At 39.0% G+C, this 15011-nt stretch overlaps 1 protein-coding gene across 1 annotated transcript in view; it reads right to left on the bottom strand.

Moving 5' to 3' along the window:
• adgra2 (adhesion G protein-coupled receptor A2) overlaps nucleotides 1–8750 on the bottom strand; it is a 99642-nt gene extending 90892 nt beyond the window's left edge. Inside the window, exon 1 of the mRNA XM_079827490.1 lies at nucleotides 7895–8750. Coding sequence (XP_079683616.1) covers nucleotides 7895–8124 — 230 coding nt within the window. The 5' untranslated portion in view covers nucleotides 8125–8750. The remainder of the gene's footprint in view (nucleotides 1–7894) is intronic.
• Nucleotides 8751–15011: the final 6261 nt, after the last annotated feature.

Genomic DNA, 15011 nt, shown 5'->3' with positions numbered 1-15011 from the left:
ACTCTTTCCCATCTCATTTTCACTCAACAGATAAACAAACATTCAACTAAAATGACTCTCCTTCACCCCCTCCACATCATCTCCTTCTCTCATCTTCTGTCCTTTCCTTGATCTCTACCTCTATTTCACACTTTCCACTTCTTTACCTCCTCTCTCTCCCTTCTTTCTCTCTCTTGGTCTCCCTCCCCCTCTATCAACTCAGTCACTGTGCAGCCGCACATAATTAGCTCTAAACAGCGCACTGCTCTCCCCCACATCTGGAAAGAGTTTAGGCATGGCAGTTTCCTACCAGGACAGCTAAATATTTAGGTTCAGACTCACTGTGTATGGATGAACTCATGATAGAGGGGTGGAGCAAGAGGAAAGAGAGGGCGCGTTTGCGCGGAGAGGGGGAGAAAGTGGAAAAATGGCCGTTTATGGTAAATATATTGGGCTTTATACCACAAAGTAGCACCAAATGACTTGTATATGCCAACGGTATATTCTAATGCGGAGAGGATTTATGAGTAATTTGGGATGTAATGGAAACCTGGAGAAGGCTGACGTGTGGAACAGCATCAAACAGCACGCACACGCGCACGCACACCCGCACGCACAAAAAGCGATCAGTTACCCACAGAGGTCAAAGCAGTTAAACTCTAATATGGAGGTGTAGCCACAAATCCTCTGCCGAGCTGCTTGACAAACAACAAGCAGCAGCCAATGAAAGGCTCTCGCTGAACAAACCGCATCTCTCCTGCTCCAAACAGAGTGCTTTGGGTGATTTACAGATTTGAATATATTTGAAAGAGGGGCAAAGGCGAATTGTGGGGAGTAAGGAAACAGAAGAAGCAGCCTGAGCCATGGCTCCACGTGCTCCGACGCATTGAGATGTGGGGCTTGGGTGGGCGGCGCAAGTTTAAATCCAGTCTCGATACTGCTCGCAACCCCTAATCGACAACATTTGCTATGCTCTATCCAATATGGGCAGCCATATTAGGCAAAAAACAATAAAATTGCGCCAAAAGTAACATCAGAAGTTGAGCAGAAACAAAGAAAAAAGAATATATTGGGGAAAAAAACATGATTTGGACTTCTCTACTGCCACTATTCACTAATTAATTCAGGTTATGGTCTACGGATGAACAATAAGGAAAGAGAATACGATTTTGGGTAATTACTGAGGTCACTCCCCCACATTTTCCCTCTCCACCAATCAGATTAAGGGATGCCATCTGCTTATCTAACCTAATCAGCTGAGGAATGCCAGATGTTGTGTTGCAGGCCAGCAGCTGGTCCAACAGATAACCTTTACCAAAATGACTGACCCCAGAAATCACATTCTGACCTCTTGAGGCCTGTCTGTTTAAAGTTGGTCAGATACAACTCACACGATCGCTTATTTACGGTTAGAGCTAAGACGATTGCAACACTGAAATGCATGTGAACTGTTACATACGGTGCTCAGATATCAGTGAATATTCTCCTGCGAGACTTCTAAAATCCCCCAAAAATGTACCGCACTACCCATAATTCCCCTTCTCTGCCTGACACACCGACAGAGACTGTAAAAGTGGGAAGATAATGACTACTCATAGGAAAATTAATGAGATAAATCGTAATGATTAATTTGGCACTGTCATGAACAATTCGGTCCACGCGATCAAGCCTGTTCACTCTTAAATATAAAGGTTCTTTCGCATTGTTGGTTTCCTGAAAAACCTTTAACATCCATGGAAATTTTCCACTGCACAAAAGGTACTTTATAGTGGAAAAAGGTTCTTCAGAAAATTTTTCTTTTAAGAATTGTTCACTGAAACTGTTCTTTTATATGGCATCAAAACCCCTTTTGAAAGCTTTATTTGAAAAAGTTTTGGACTAAAGGAGGTGGCGTTTGTAATGCCTGATGAAACAGTGAAAGGACTGATGTGATTACAAGATTAAGGGACTTGTGTAGGTTACAGACTAAGCTAGTATGCAATGCATGTGGCATTTTAAAGCAGAAAAATTACTGAAGAACAACCCAAGAAATGTTTAATTACACAATCTATTGTAACATATTTAATTCAAAAGGCATTAATTGTTGCAAATAAAACTTATGCACAAAATTGGAATATTGCATAAAACGTTTGCGAATAAAGAACCGTTTTCACCCACTGAGTCGAAGAAAACAAAATCGTCACTGACTGGCGATTAAATATCACTAAGAAAAATGGAAATTGATGCAATCGGAGAAGCCACTGTATATAATAATTTTCAAATAAAAATATTACTCCTCATAGCACACAGGCGAAATGCAATAAGCACGGTCATGTTGTATTGCTTTCAAGGGTGCCTGGTGTTCTGGTTTTGGTAGGCAATTACATCGAACCATTTTGATGACAGATTTTTCAGAATGACTTGATGCTGTGCAACAAGATCAGTCCATTGGTTGGTCTTTTTGATGCACATCAAGGAATTTAGTTGGTAAATGGGTTCTCATCGTAGTTTATGTGCATGTTTTTTATCGGATAAAAATGTATTGACTGAGCGCAAACGTTTTTTTAATGCACATTTTTTAGAATATGTGCATCTTGGTGTTTCCATTCAGCATAGTTTATGTAATATCCCAAAATGTGCATAAAATAGGTGGATGGAAACCTATCTAATGGTTTCCAAGACCTGAAATGGGTGTGTCAGATAAAGGCTGGCCCAGACTGAGGCCATGTTCAGACTGACAGCAAAAATCTGATTTTTTGCATCCAAATTTTATCTAGATGGATCTTTGTCTGGACATGAAATTGGATTTTTTTCAAACCACACATGAGGGGGTTTTAAATGCAATTCCAATCAGATTCGTCTGGACGCTCTGGCTGGTCAAATCAAATTTCTTAACTGTCTTTTGCGTCACTAACGCAGGACACAACAATAACACCAAAACTGGTGACTTTGTATCTTTGAATGCCTGAAGTATCCATTTTCGCCTACATTAACAAAGTAACCACTGCAGATAGATGGTTATGTCTGGACACGCAAATCTTATTTGATCATTTGCAATTAATAGTGCGGACAGTCTGCCTGAAAAGATCTGATTTGAGAAAAAATCTGATTTGCCTTGAACATAGCCTATTTTAAATCTTATCAGATTTTCAAAATTCAGTTTTGTTCCTATTTTGTTCCCCTAAGACAGCACACCACACACTAACAGATTCCATTCACAAACAACCAGATTCTCAACTGTGAACACAGCAATACTGGCAAAATCTCTCAAACATGACTTTAGAGTAGACAAACAGGGTGGACAGCGGGAGAAGAAATGGCGATAATAGAGTTTGGACTGCTTTTTACACAAACATCACGGAAATAAAAGAAAAATTATTCATCCGTCATCTCGCTTTCTGATTTGGTTTTGTTTCGTTCCACGTGACAATCTACAGAGTGCGTGCAACTTTGTCCTCTGGGTTCTCCCCACACAACAGGATTTTTGATCGTAAATATTCAACATGTTGGATATTTACAATTTGAGATCGTTGCGGCCCCGACATAGCCTAGAAATCTAGACGCACCCTAGCGGCAGCAAATATAATTTGCAGCCAGGGCGTCTAGTAACTCTCTGTTGGCTTGCGAGCTCGAAAAACCAAACTCTAGTCAGGCCAATCACATCGTGGATAGAGTCGGTGGGCGGGCTTAACATAATGATGGCAGAGTTGTGGCGGTTCCACGTGCTACTTGAAAACAAAGATGCTGGCGAACAGCGGTCTTTCGCATCGGCTTTGGCCGCGACTCTGGAAGACTTGGAGTTAAGCTTTTCTTTGAGAAAAGTACAAAGACGGCACTGAAGTCATTCTTAAAAAGGTTTGCTGACCAGATACAGCAAAAGTTTAATCTATCACCTAGCACCGCTTCACCTTCTTCGTTGCTCTGGTTGGTTGTAGCGCTATCCTATTGCGTGCAGAGGGAATTTGAAAGACAACCGTTTACCCCACCCCTCAGATTGAGCCCTGACCCAACATCTTGATGTGGGTCTGGCTTGTCAGGCTAGCCCCGACATTCTTCTAAGCAGATTTAATCACTCTTAACACACCTCACACCACAGGACAATCTGATAAGATAATCTGTAGCACCATGAAAATAATCGGGACTTTACCAAGGATTGTTGGAAGGCCCCAAAATCGGCCAGATTATCCTGTAGTGTGTGGGTGCCTTGGGATAGTTCACCCAAAAATGAAAATTCCGTCCTTAATTACTCACCTTCATGTTGCTCCAAACCCATAAGACTTTCGTTCATCTTTGGAACACAAATGAAGATATTTTTGATGAAATCTGAGAGCTCTCTGTACTCTCTGTTGACAGGTACACAAATACAACTTTGATGCTTCAAAAAGTTAATAAAGAGATCGTAAAACTAATCCAAATGAATTGAGCGGTTTAGTCCAAATTTTATGAAGAGACTTGATCACTTTATATGATGAACAGATTGAATTTAGGCTTTTATTCAAACATAAACATTTATCAACTCACAGATCCCTTATGGTAAATGGAAGCTCAAGCATGTTCACTTGACGTGTGAGAACCAATGAGGTTCATTCTCGTGTTACGCAGCACCCCTGAACCAATTAGGTTTGTTCTCAAGCATTGAATGTAAATAAAAGCATAATTTAAATATTTTCATCATATAAAGTGATTGTGTCTCTTCAGAAAATTTGGACTCAATTCATATGGATTAGTTTTACGGTATTTGCGTAGGTGTCAACGGAGGGACAGTAAGCTCTCAGATTCCATCAAAAAGATCTTCATTTGTGTTCAGAAGATGAATGAACATTTTACAGGTTTGGAACGACATGAGAGTGAGCAATTAATAACAGAATTTTAATTTTTGGGTGAACGATCTCTTTAAGAGATCCCAAATGTGCAGTGTTGGGGGATATTTTACTTGTTTGTGTAATTTTTCATATTTTCTCCAAAATTCCAAGCATACCTATAGGAATTTGGTGCATCAAACTAATTCAACAAAGGGAAAAATAATAATAAATCAGCTATATAGATTAATGGCTTAGGACATTGCAATTTAACCCATTGCTTGGGTTCTACCAGTGGTAGAACTCCTGCCACTACTGTATAAACAATGAGGTACAATCGAGTCAATACACTGAAGGGAAGTTAGCGAGAGAAGGACATAAAAAAGCACACTGAATAGATGTCCCACCCACCTTTCAAATAAAGGAGCCAATCAAAAAAAATTTGGTGATTGGCAAATGTTAACAAGCAGTTTTGAAGATTTTGGTCCAATTCAAGCAGGTGTGAGCCAAGATGGCCACTGGGGTTTTGGTATCATTCACCTCTACGAGAAATATAATTTTTATACAGACATTACACATTTTCTACTGGTGAATTAGAGAGCAGCTGAAAGAGACGATGTATCTCAGACTGCATCAATCGCATGTCTGCGACAACAACAGTATCGACACAATTTCAAACATTCTGCATCTAAAAAGACAAAAGACAACCTTGAGAAACAGTTGGATCAACTACCTTGAAAAACACCCAACTAAACTAATGCTGAGTGCAGCATTTTCATTAACCGTTGCTCATTTTCCCTTCAGGGGGCAGGAGACTATGAATACTTTACTTCTAACACACAAAGCCTCATAAAAGTGCCACACGGTGCGCTTTCCATATGTTCGGAAAACAAATAAACGATGTTAAGAGGTGCAAAGGCTCACGAGAGCTTGTCTCCAACCGCCTCCGTCGTCTGCCACCCAGCCTACTTTTGCCCCCTTCCTATATCTCTTTTTTTTCTCAGTCCATTTCCTCCAGTTTCGCAGAGGCAATGTGTTGAGCAGATGTGAGCAGTTATTAAGCAGAACCACTAGCCTCTTTAAATGGAGTCCTGCTACCCTGGGCCTCCTCCTCCGAGGGGACCAATCCTCTGGCTGCATACTCCTCTCCTGGGCTTGTTCGCAGCGTTTCGAGTGCTTTTAATGTTTATGTTTTTACGACAGCCATGTGCAGGCGAATTCTGCTCCTGCTGGGAAGGGGAGCAGAGGGGCAACATGGGAAGGCAGAGTTCTGAAACGGCCAGTGTTTAATTCCTGCTTTTCCGCACCAATTTTAAGGGCGGATACTCCCAAAGACGTTGGACAGCTGCACGGGTGTCCATGTCAAGAAACAGACGAAAAATAGCACTCTCCTCACCAAAACAAATACACATAGCTTTAAAATGATCTCCCTTGTCTCACACTGGGATTAAGTGCATACTTTGTCCGACAAGTATTTCATACAGGCGCCCAAACACCCACAGATCTACTCTAAAGTACCTAGAATAGCCATCCAGACTAACAGGTAATATCACAATAGGTCATAACTAGCTACAGCCACACTTTGGAGTGGGTTTAACTTCCTTCCTGCAAAGACAACATGAATATGGTCCATTACGAACAGACTGGGATATTACAGAAAGGAAGGAGACGGAAAGCCATTAAAGTGCACAGATATGGGTGGGGCGGGGTGGGGGGTGTGGTTGGTCTTTTTATTCTCCTTTAGCATGGCTAAGTCAGCTGAAAAGGGCCTGTGTGTGTTGGGACAGAGGACAGGTCTTTGGGGAGGGGAGGGATGCATACATGAAGCACATTTCCTTTACTTTCAGATGGAAGGCATGTGTAAAATGACAGGGCTCTGACATCAGCTGTTTTGAGTTCAATGCTTCTCTCTGCTCATAATTCTCATCTCTCATTTAAAATGCAAATATGTTGTGAAGCAATGAGCTGGTAGTGTCACACTCAGTAGAGTTTGATTGTTTCACTTTGTAAAACACTCAAGCCAAAAATAAATATTTTGACAAATTAAATGTCCAATATTTTCCTTATGTCTGAAGTTTTAAAGCCTTTGAATTAAACTAAAATCTCTCTTGAATGTTGGTCAAATATTGTAGCACCGCATATGACAGAATCTCTGTACTTGGTACAGTATTTACAATATAATAATTCATTACGGCTGTGAGGTTGGACAACTGTTTAAAAAACTAGTTATGAAATACATGCGGTATGAATGAATTGAAAAATGTGCCATTAAACCTTTAAAATATGCACAATGATTTCATCAAATAATCAATTGCTCTTCAAACAACTATTATTATTGACATTTATAATAATCAAAGCATTATACCAGTTATTGTATTATTTTGAGATGTGCTCTTATTTGAGATACAGTTATTATATTTATTTTAACAAGGGCTACACATTTCTCCAATGAATGAATACCATAACCTAAATGCCAGAATAAAATCTGATTGTACTATCTCATTGTACATCTATTAATATTACTGTAAATTTTCCTTATACCATATATTTGTAAAAATAAGTGAGTTGTGGAGAAAAATGTAAAAATTGATACATTTTCCCCTGGACTCCCTATAGTTACATTTTGACAGCTGCTCAAAGCTGCTGTCTATTAAGATCTTGTACAGTAGTCACCAAAAAGTATCCAACCTTTGTCTTCAGCACTCATGAAATTCCAGTTTACATCTTCCTGACCACTGTTGCTGTCACAATTACTGATTTTATGACATACATTGTCTAACCAAAGCCATGTTCAATGATACCTGTTTCTGTATCTTCAAGACAACATTACTGTGCCATCAAACATTCATGCAGTCTCATTTGCTAAAGTTCTGCATCTTCAAATGTTTGTTTGAAACTTGTGCTTCAGAGAATTTCGGTTAAGCTTAATGGTATTCTCAAACAATCCCACATCCTCCTACAAACTCAGGTATAATTTACAGCACAAGCCACGAGCTTAATATATAATTATATTGAGAAGCTGATTTTGAGTACACTTTGTTAATGTACTCAATGCAATACATTGTGTTTTCATGAAATATGTAGACTATAACATTGATAAAGTGTTGCTAAAGAGTGAAAATTAACAAAATACTCACAAAGAGACGGTCCTGTTGGGGAGCAGACTGACTTCGGGCGTTTCAGTCAGCTCCTTCCCACCGCAGCTCACTTTCCTCCGCGCTCCGGGCGCTGGGTGAGCTTTACCGCGGTCCTCCGCGCAGCTGCAGCCGCTGGAGAGGAGCTCCGGACAGCCCGCAGAGGCTCTGTGAAGCAACAGCAATAGAAACACACGAACCCAAAACGAGATGCGGACGCAGGGTCCCGACATTGTCCCCCACACTATCAACTGTGCGGTCCCAGGTCAGCCCATGACATCAGGGCACAATCTTTTCTAAGTGATAACTTAGACAGACAGTAATAAAGACAAGTTACTCCTTTCCAAGTATAAATGGATAGATCGCCACGGTAGACTGCAACGCTCACTTCTTTTAAAAAATGACACTCCTGTCACTGATGCAATAAATTATATCCATCATGTCATAATTCTATCATGCACTTTCTTTCCTCCATGCCATAAATGAAACTGAAGAATTTTGTAGCACTTTACGAATGTGACAAGCGCAAACGAGCGGCGCGCAGAAATGTCACTATGTCGCCTTTCTGAAGGAAAGTGAAGTTGTTACTCTTGTGCTTTTGAGCGCAGCGCAATTACGAGTCCTCAAAGCAGCTGTTGTCCATAGTTTTCCCCGGAGTATTTCACAGAAAAAATGCAATTTGATTTGTCATAAAGTTCCGAGCGCGTATCAGCAGGCATGACGGACTGCGGTTCCGGTGCGCTCCGGGGTCCGTGTGGTGTAAGTCGCAATCTGACTTTGAATAACGGTGCAGATCCTAATTCCAGGACTCTGGCGCTTTTCCTCTGCCATCCTGTCACACTCACATTCAGCTCCAGCCTCAGCGCGCACATTCCTCTCCTTGGGCCGCGCGGTCCTAGCGCGGCTAATTTAATGTCGCCCATATCAATCTAGTTATTACAGTAGCCTAGCCAGATTGTGCTACTCTAATTCATTATTATGGTAATAAAATGTACGGTCCCAATTTATATTAGGTGGCCTTAACTACTATGCACTTACATCAAAAAAATATGTAATATGCAAAACACATATGCTGATACTGAGGTGGGATACGGGTAAAGTTAGGGACAGGTGTGGTGGTATGGGTAAGTTTAAGGGTAGGGTTAGGTGTAAGGGAAGTGTCAACTGTGTAATTATACATGTAACTACAGAAATTAATAACAGATGTAATTACATGCAGGTATTTTTTTAAATGTAAGTACAATGTAAAAATGTGAATGTACACAAAAAGTGCATTGTATCAAATTATTAATTGAAATGTTAGTACATAGTAGTTAAGGCCACCTAATATAAAGTGGATCCAATCTTTTCTTATATATGCTAGGTCTACATTAATCCAAATATTTGAAAACTGTGTTTTCGTTTCAAAGCTCTCTCTGTCTATACTAGCGTTTTCCAAAAGTTTCTCATCCACACTGAAACATCGGAAAATGCTTAATTCACCTTTCTGCACATGCGTAAAACCTCATAAAAGCTCACTAGGATGATACAGACAGAACAGACATCATAAAGTTCTCATGCTATTCTTCTGGCAGCATTTTATTTAGCAAAATGTCTCACCATTCACTGATGCACCCAGGTCGCACTCAATAACCATTCTACTATATTTGGTCTAAAACGCAACTGCTCTCATGTTTTGCCGTGGGACCCTTCACAATAGACCCTTCCACCCCCCTTAGTTACTGTTGCTACGTCCAACAAGCCATGGAGCTCTCACGCCAAGCATCATGTTCTCAACTGTGGAAAATGCATCGTGGAGCAAAGAGGACACTGAAATGAACCGACAGAAAGGACAGAGCAAGTTACTTTTAATATAAACAGTCTCAGCTTTCAAGTATTTATTTAAACAATAAATACCGTTTTGTGACTTCATTGTGTGGCGAAAGATCGCTTGTGGTGCCTCAGATCAAGCGGCTTGTGAACCGATCATCTCTAGTTCATTTATAGCACCAAATAAACATGAATGAACATTAGAAGGAATGTTGTTTCAACTGAGCGAATACGAATAATTTTCAAGTTCAAGTCCAACAACATTAATCTACGAACTCTCCTGATTGCTTTGTCATTAGACTCCCCCTGAAATTGCCTAATGATGACACGTCATCCTCAATAAACCGGTCTCCTGCGTGATGACGCAGATCTTTCGAATATTTCTATCTAATATGACCTCTGACCTGTAAAGTTGCCAGAATAATAATCATACACTGTTTGTTCATTGGCCAGAGGAGAACTGGCACCCCGACTGAGCCTGGTTTCTCCCAAGGTTTATTTTTCTCCATTATGCTACCTTATGGAGTTTTCAACTAAAATATCCAACTACATTTTCAACTAAATTACTGATCTGCCCTCATTGTCACTATATGATAATTGAAACGAGCTGATGAAATCACTGTTTTGTCGAGAGCAGCTGTACTGCCGAATCAAATTCTGTTGCATTATTTTCCTGTTTAACACTGTGAAGCTGCTTTGAAACAATCTGCATTGTAAAAAAGCGCTATATAAATAAAGCTGACTCGACTTGTCAGACAAAATGGCGGATTCAGCATTATGATTGGTCAGATCGCCTGTCAATCAAACTCCAGGCAAAGGGTGAAATTGTCTGTCATCTTTGCAGGACTGTGATATGAAGTGTACAAAGTGACACCTTTAGCAACAGTGTGAAAGTGGATAGCACATAATAGCAGTATAAACGTGCATATCTATCGGTTCAACATGTGTCACGTGAATAAACGTATCATCGTTTTCAGATACCTCAGTTTACACAGTCCACACTACAATGCGAAACACGGTTTTCAAATGTATCCACTTGGGAAAGCGTTTTCAAAAAGCTCCGTTTTCGCAGGACGATGTGGATGGAAGGCCAAAATGTAGAGGAAAAAGATGCATTTTCAAACGAAAACGTATTAGTGTGGACAAGGCCTGAGTTATCGTGAAAGAGGTCATTCAGTTTTAAATGTGCATTTGTGTCTACTTTTAATGCCAATCTCGCAATAGTGTTATTGACAGATGAAAACAGCCACGGTTGTGAACATATAAAACGAAAAAATATTTGAAAAGGTTTTAATTATATGACCAATATATGAGGAATAAATAATAGAAACCCTCGGGAACGGCAGCATTTAGTATTCTTCTACCACAAAAACCATTTCCTTCTGTCTCTCTAGCTTTCTTAACATTACTAATAGATGTATGTTTGGGCTTGGCCTCTGACTTGTAATTAATGCTGACTACAGTACATATCAGGCACTATGACCCAGTTGGTCAGTCCTTGCGGCTGTTGGTGCCTCCTTGGATCTTTGCGTGCGACTGGACCATAGGAGCCCGAATGAAGCTTTGGCTGCGATGTGTACAGAGCACATGGGGTCTGAGAACCAAAGAGGAGAAATTTAATACATCCAGGAAACAGATCATCAAGAATGATAGATATACAGTTGCCTCTTAGTTTGTTTCTCATGGTTCTGACAGAACACATACAACAGAACTTGTTGATTTAAGTAAGCAGTTGAGGATGGTTTCACAATGTACACATAAGCATTTCTACAATGAAACCAGTATTTGACTTATCCTTACAGCTGTGTCAACACTTCATAAATGCACAGCTGAGGAAATGAAAACCACACTATAGCAGAACATTACACGTAACCTATTACTGTGTTATTACAGTATTGTAAACATGTAATAACAATGAACCACACACATGCACAAACTAATGTTGCCCTTTTGGATTCATTGTTGTCAAAGTTCAAGAACTAAAATCTCCCTTACTGACTAAATACTGTTTACACTAATGCTGGACTATGAATTGATAAAAATAGCTTTAAACCGCTCCAATGAAGTGTTGTTTAACAAACTGTGGACTCCAAAACCGAGCCAAAAAAGTGAGCGCCAGGCAATTATATTTCAACGCTCGGATACCACTTAGACAAAATGTGTGGATGATCGCCATGTGTCATGCAGTATACACAGGCTGGTTGAGGTTAACCTTCAGACGAACCAAAGAAAACCACAGAGACAGAATCAGAAGGATTATTTTGAAGGGTATAAAGTTCTTCCAATTTCTGTTTGTCATCATTATAAAAACAGTGTGTGTCTGTTCTGCTGCTACTAAAATCCTCTTATCGGGCATTTGCTATGGAGGGAAAAATGCTCCCATCAGCATAAATTTTCAGATGTTTCAAAAAGGGCTGTTGTAACTAGGGAAAAGAGGAAAGGGGAACCAGATATGGACCGCTGAGATGTTTATGAGCCATGCTGTAAAATTCCCAACACACGAGACTTAATTTCCTCAGGTCTTTGATACTCTACTGTAAGTCAACTTTTGTTTCCAGCTGAGCTGAAATCCACAGTTTTTTTATTTTAAAACGGCAACTTTTAATTTTAAAACCGACCCCTTTTGATATACAAGCAGCGGGGAAATAGGAAACCGTAGCTTGGGCTTCAAAAACAGACAGAGGCCACGTTTTGAAAATACTGTGGAGAAAACTGATAGAGGTTTTCAATTGAGGTTGACGTTCGTGTCTCGGTGCCACAGGTTCAGACGTGTGTGTGCTGCCCACTCGCACAAAGGGACACTGTGCTCTTGCTAAAACCGTGCAAACCCGCGCTTGTTATTCCTGTACCCGATACCGCACTGCGGAATGAGGGCCTGCGGGAAAGACGATTCCGATTGCTTCCGGAAACGTGCAAACGTGCACCACGGCACCTCCAACCGAGGTCTGTTTATCCTGCACTTTAAATAACTTTTCGAACACGTTCTCTCCCCACCTTCAAGACCCCCGAGTCCTCCTCATCTGGTACGCAGTTTCCATTTAAAATGTCACGTCCCAAACTGCACATTACATCAAATTGTACTTAATGGCATCCAGACAAACTTTTATGTCCTTCCAACATTCTCATGCTCACTTTCGCTTACTCCCTCCTATTCCCCCATTGCTTTTCTTTTCTAGCTCATATCGCCGAGCAAGCAGTATCTCCCTCTCCCTCAACAACATCTGGAGTCCATTCCAGGTGGAATAAAGAAGAGGGAATATAAATGGAGAAGTGGGCCTCAGTCTGCAGCGAGAGTGAAAGTCATACAATGGACAAATACGAGGAGGAAATGATACAGATAGTTATTAGGCTTTAGAAAGAGACAGACACTATATCATTTTTATGCAGGATTTATTTGCAGTCCCCAAAAGACAATGAAGTCACACTTGAAATCAGTCTAATATGATTTGGTGCATAAGTAACATTTCTTATTATTAGCAACAATGAAAACAGTTGCGCTTGTTAATATGTTCTATATTAATAGAATAATGGAAAACGTTTGTTATATATACATAGCGCTGCACTGTAAAAAAAAAATATTTAAAAAGTAACTAAGCTGGTTGCCTTAACATTTTGAGTTAATTGAAATAAAAAATTTGAGTTAATACAATGAACATCTGAGAATCGACATCACCCTTTATTCAAATATTATTAAAATATTGTGTAAGTATATTGCGTAATTGTGTATTTTATTTGTAATTATGCAGTGAAACATGCCAAATTGTGCTATTTTCATGATTTATCACAACATTTTTTATTTATTTATGTGGTTCAGATACAATAATATTTTGAGTTTCTATTTATTAAACTAATTTCTTTCATTGTTTTAACTCAAATTTTTAATTGAAATGAACTAAACATTTTAAGGCAACCAGGGGCCTATACCATGAAGCCGGTTTAGCTGGCTAGTCAGATATGTTTAAGCAGTTTGTGACAATCCTGGGTTTTAGATACCATTAAAGTGGTTTGGCTTTTTGCAGTATTTATCTCCATAGTAACTTACGCTCCAAGGCTAACCTGCTCAGGGAAGTTTATGTTCTGGATAAGAGATCTCAAACTGAAATTAGACCAATCAGCTATACTGAGCAAATCGACACAGCTCTGATGCAATAAAGTCACTCCCACTTTTTCTACTCCAAATTAAAGGTCACTGCATTGCAAATGTTTTTTTAAAGAATAAAGCGTCTGGCTTTTAACAATGCTTATTTATAATAATAATAATTTTGAATGGTATAGATATCATTTATGTAATTATAATACCCTTAATCGATTACACATATATCATTTTAGCTAAACAATCATTAATAGGCACTTAGTTAAAATGAATATAAATAGCCTATTTAAAAGGTCATACAAATAAGCTTTAAAATCAATAAATAAAGCTATAAATATTACTACACGTGAGCTTAAATGTTCAATTCTCTCTATATATCAACTAAACAACTTCATAACTTTTACTTGCATTGACGTATTAAGATTTTTCTTAAAGTTGTCCTCTTTCATAGACAGCTCTTTTCTTCTTCCTGTGTAAATTTATTTAAATTCTTAATATTTTTCAATCATGTAATATTCTGCAGAAGAGAGAAATCAATCTCACTGCTTCTCTCGTGAGAAGTAAATCTCAGTATCACTGATCCACAGCATGTGATTGGCTGTTGACTACTGATGTCACAGCCAAACTCCTAAACTCAGGATCAAAGCCTGAGTTGACAGAGAAAGCTGATGATCAGCATCATGGGACCAACAAAGCCTGAATAGATTGGTTTGGTTTTGTCAACTCGAAACTAATCCTGTAACCCTGAGTTTGTTAAACTACCCTCATGGTACAGGCCCCAGGTTACATATTTTTTTTAAGTTAAACCAACAATATTTTTTTACAGTGTACAAATTCATTTCAACTCTCTATATTACAATTTACATTCAACTGACTTACAATTTTGAGTTGAATCTTGTATAACTTAAATAAAAAAGTTGAAATTGCTTAACTTATTTTGATTTTGAGTTAAATTAATATTATGTTGTCATAATATGTTAAACATATGTTGTCATAACTTATTGATCCTATAATTTTTTACAGTGTGGGGATATATATGAGGTAATAGGGATTACCTAATCAGATTCCAATAATATATTCAGTACTTGTAATTCTTTAATATTATATTATATTATGTTTTAAAAATGCTCATAATCACATTACAGTGACTTTTTATGGATTACATATTATTCACACAATGGTGGTAAATTATTCATAATTTATTGATTCTTCTATACT

Source organism: Gobio gobio, assembly GCF_949357685.1.
Source record: "Gobio gobio genome assembly, chromosome: 10".
Lineage (NCBI taxonomy): Eukaryota > Metazoa > Chordata > Actinopteri > Cypriniformes > Gobionidae > Gobio > Gobio gobio.
This window is presented reverse-complemented; position numbering and strand designations above follow the sequence as displayed.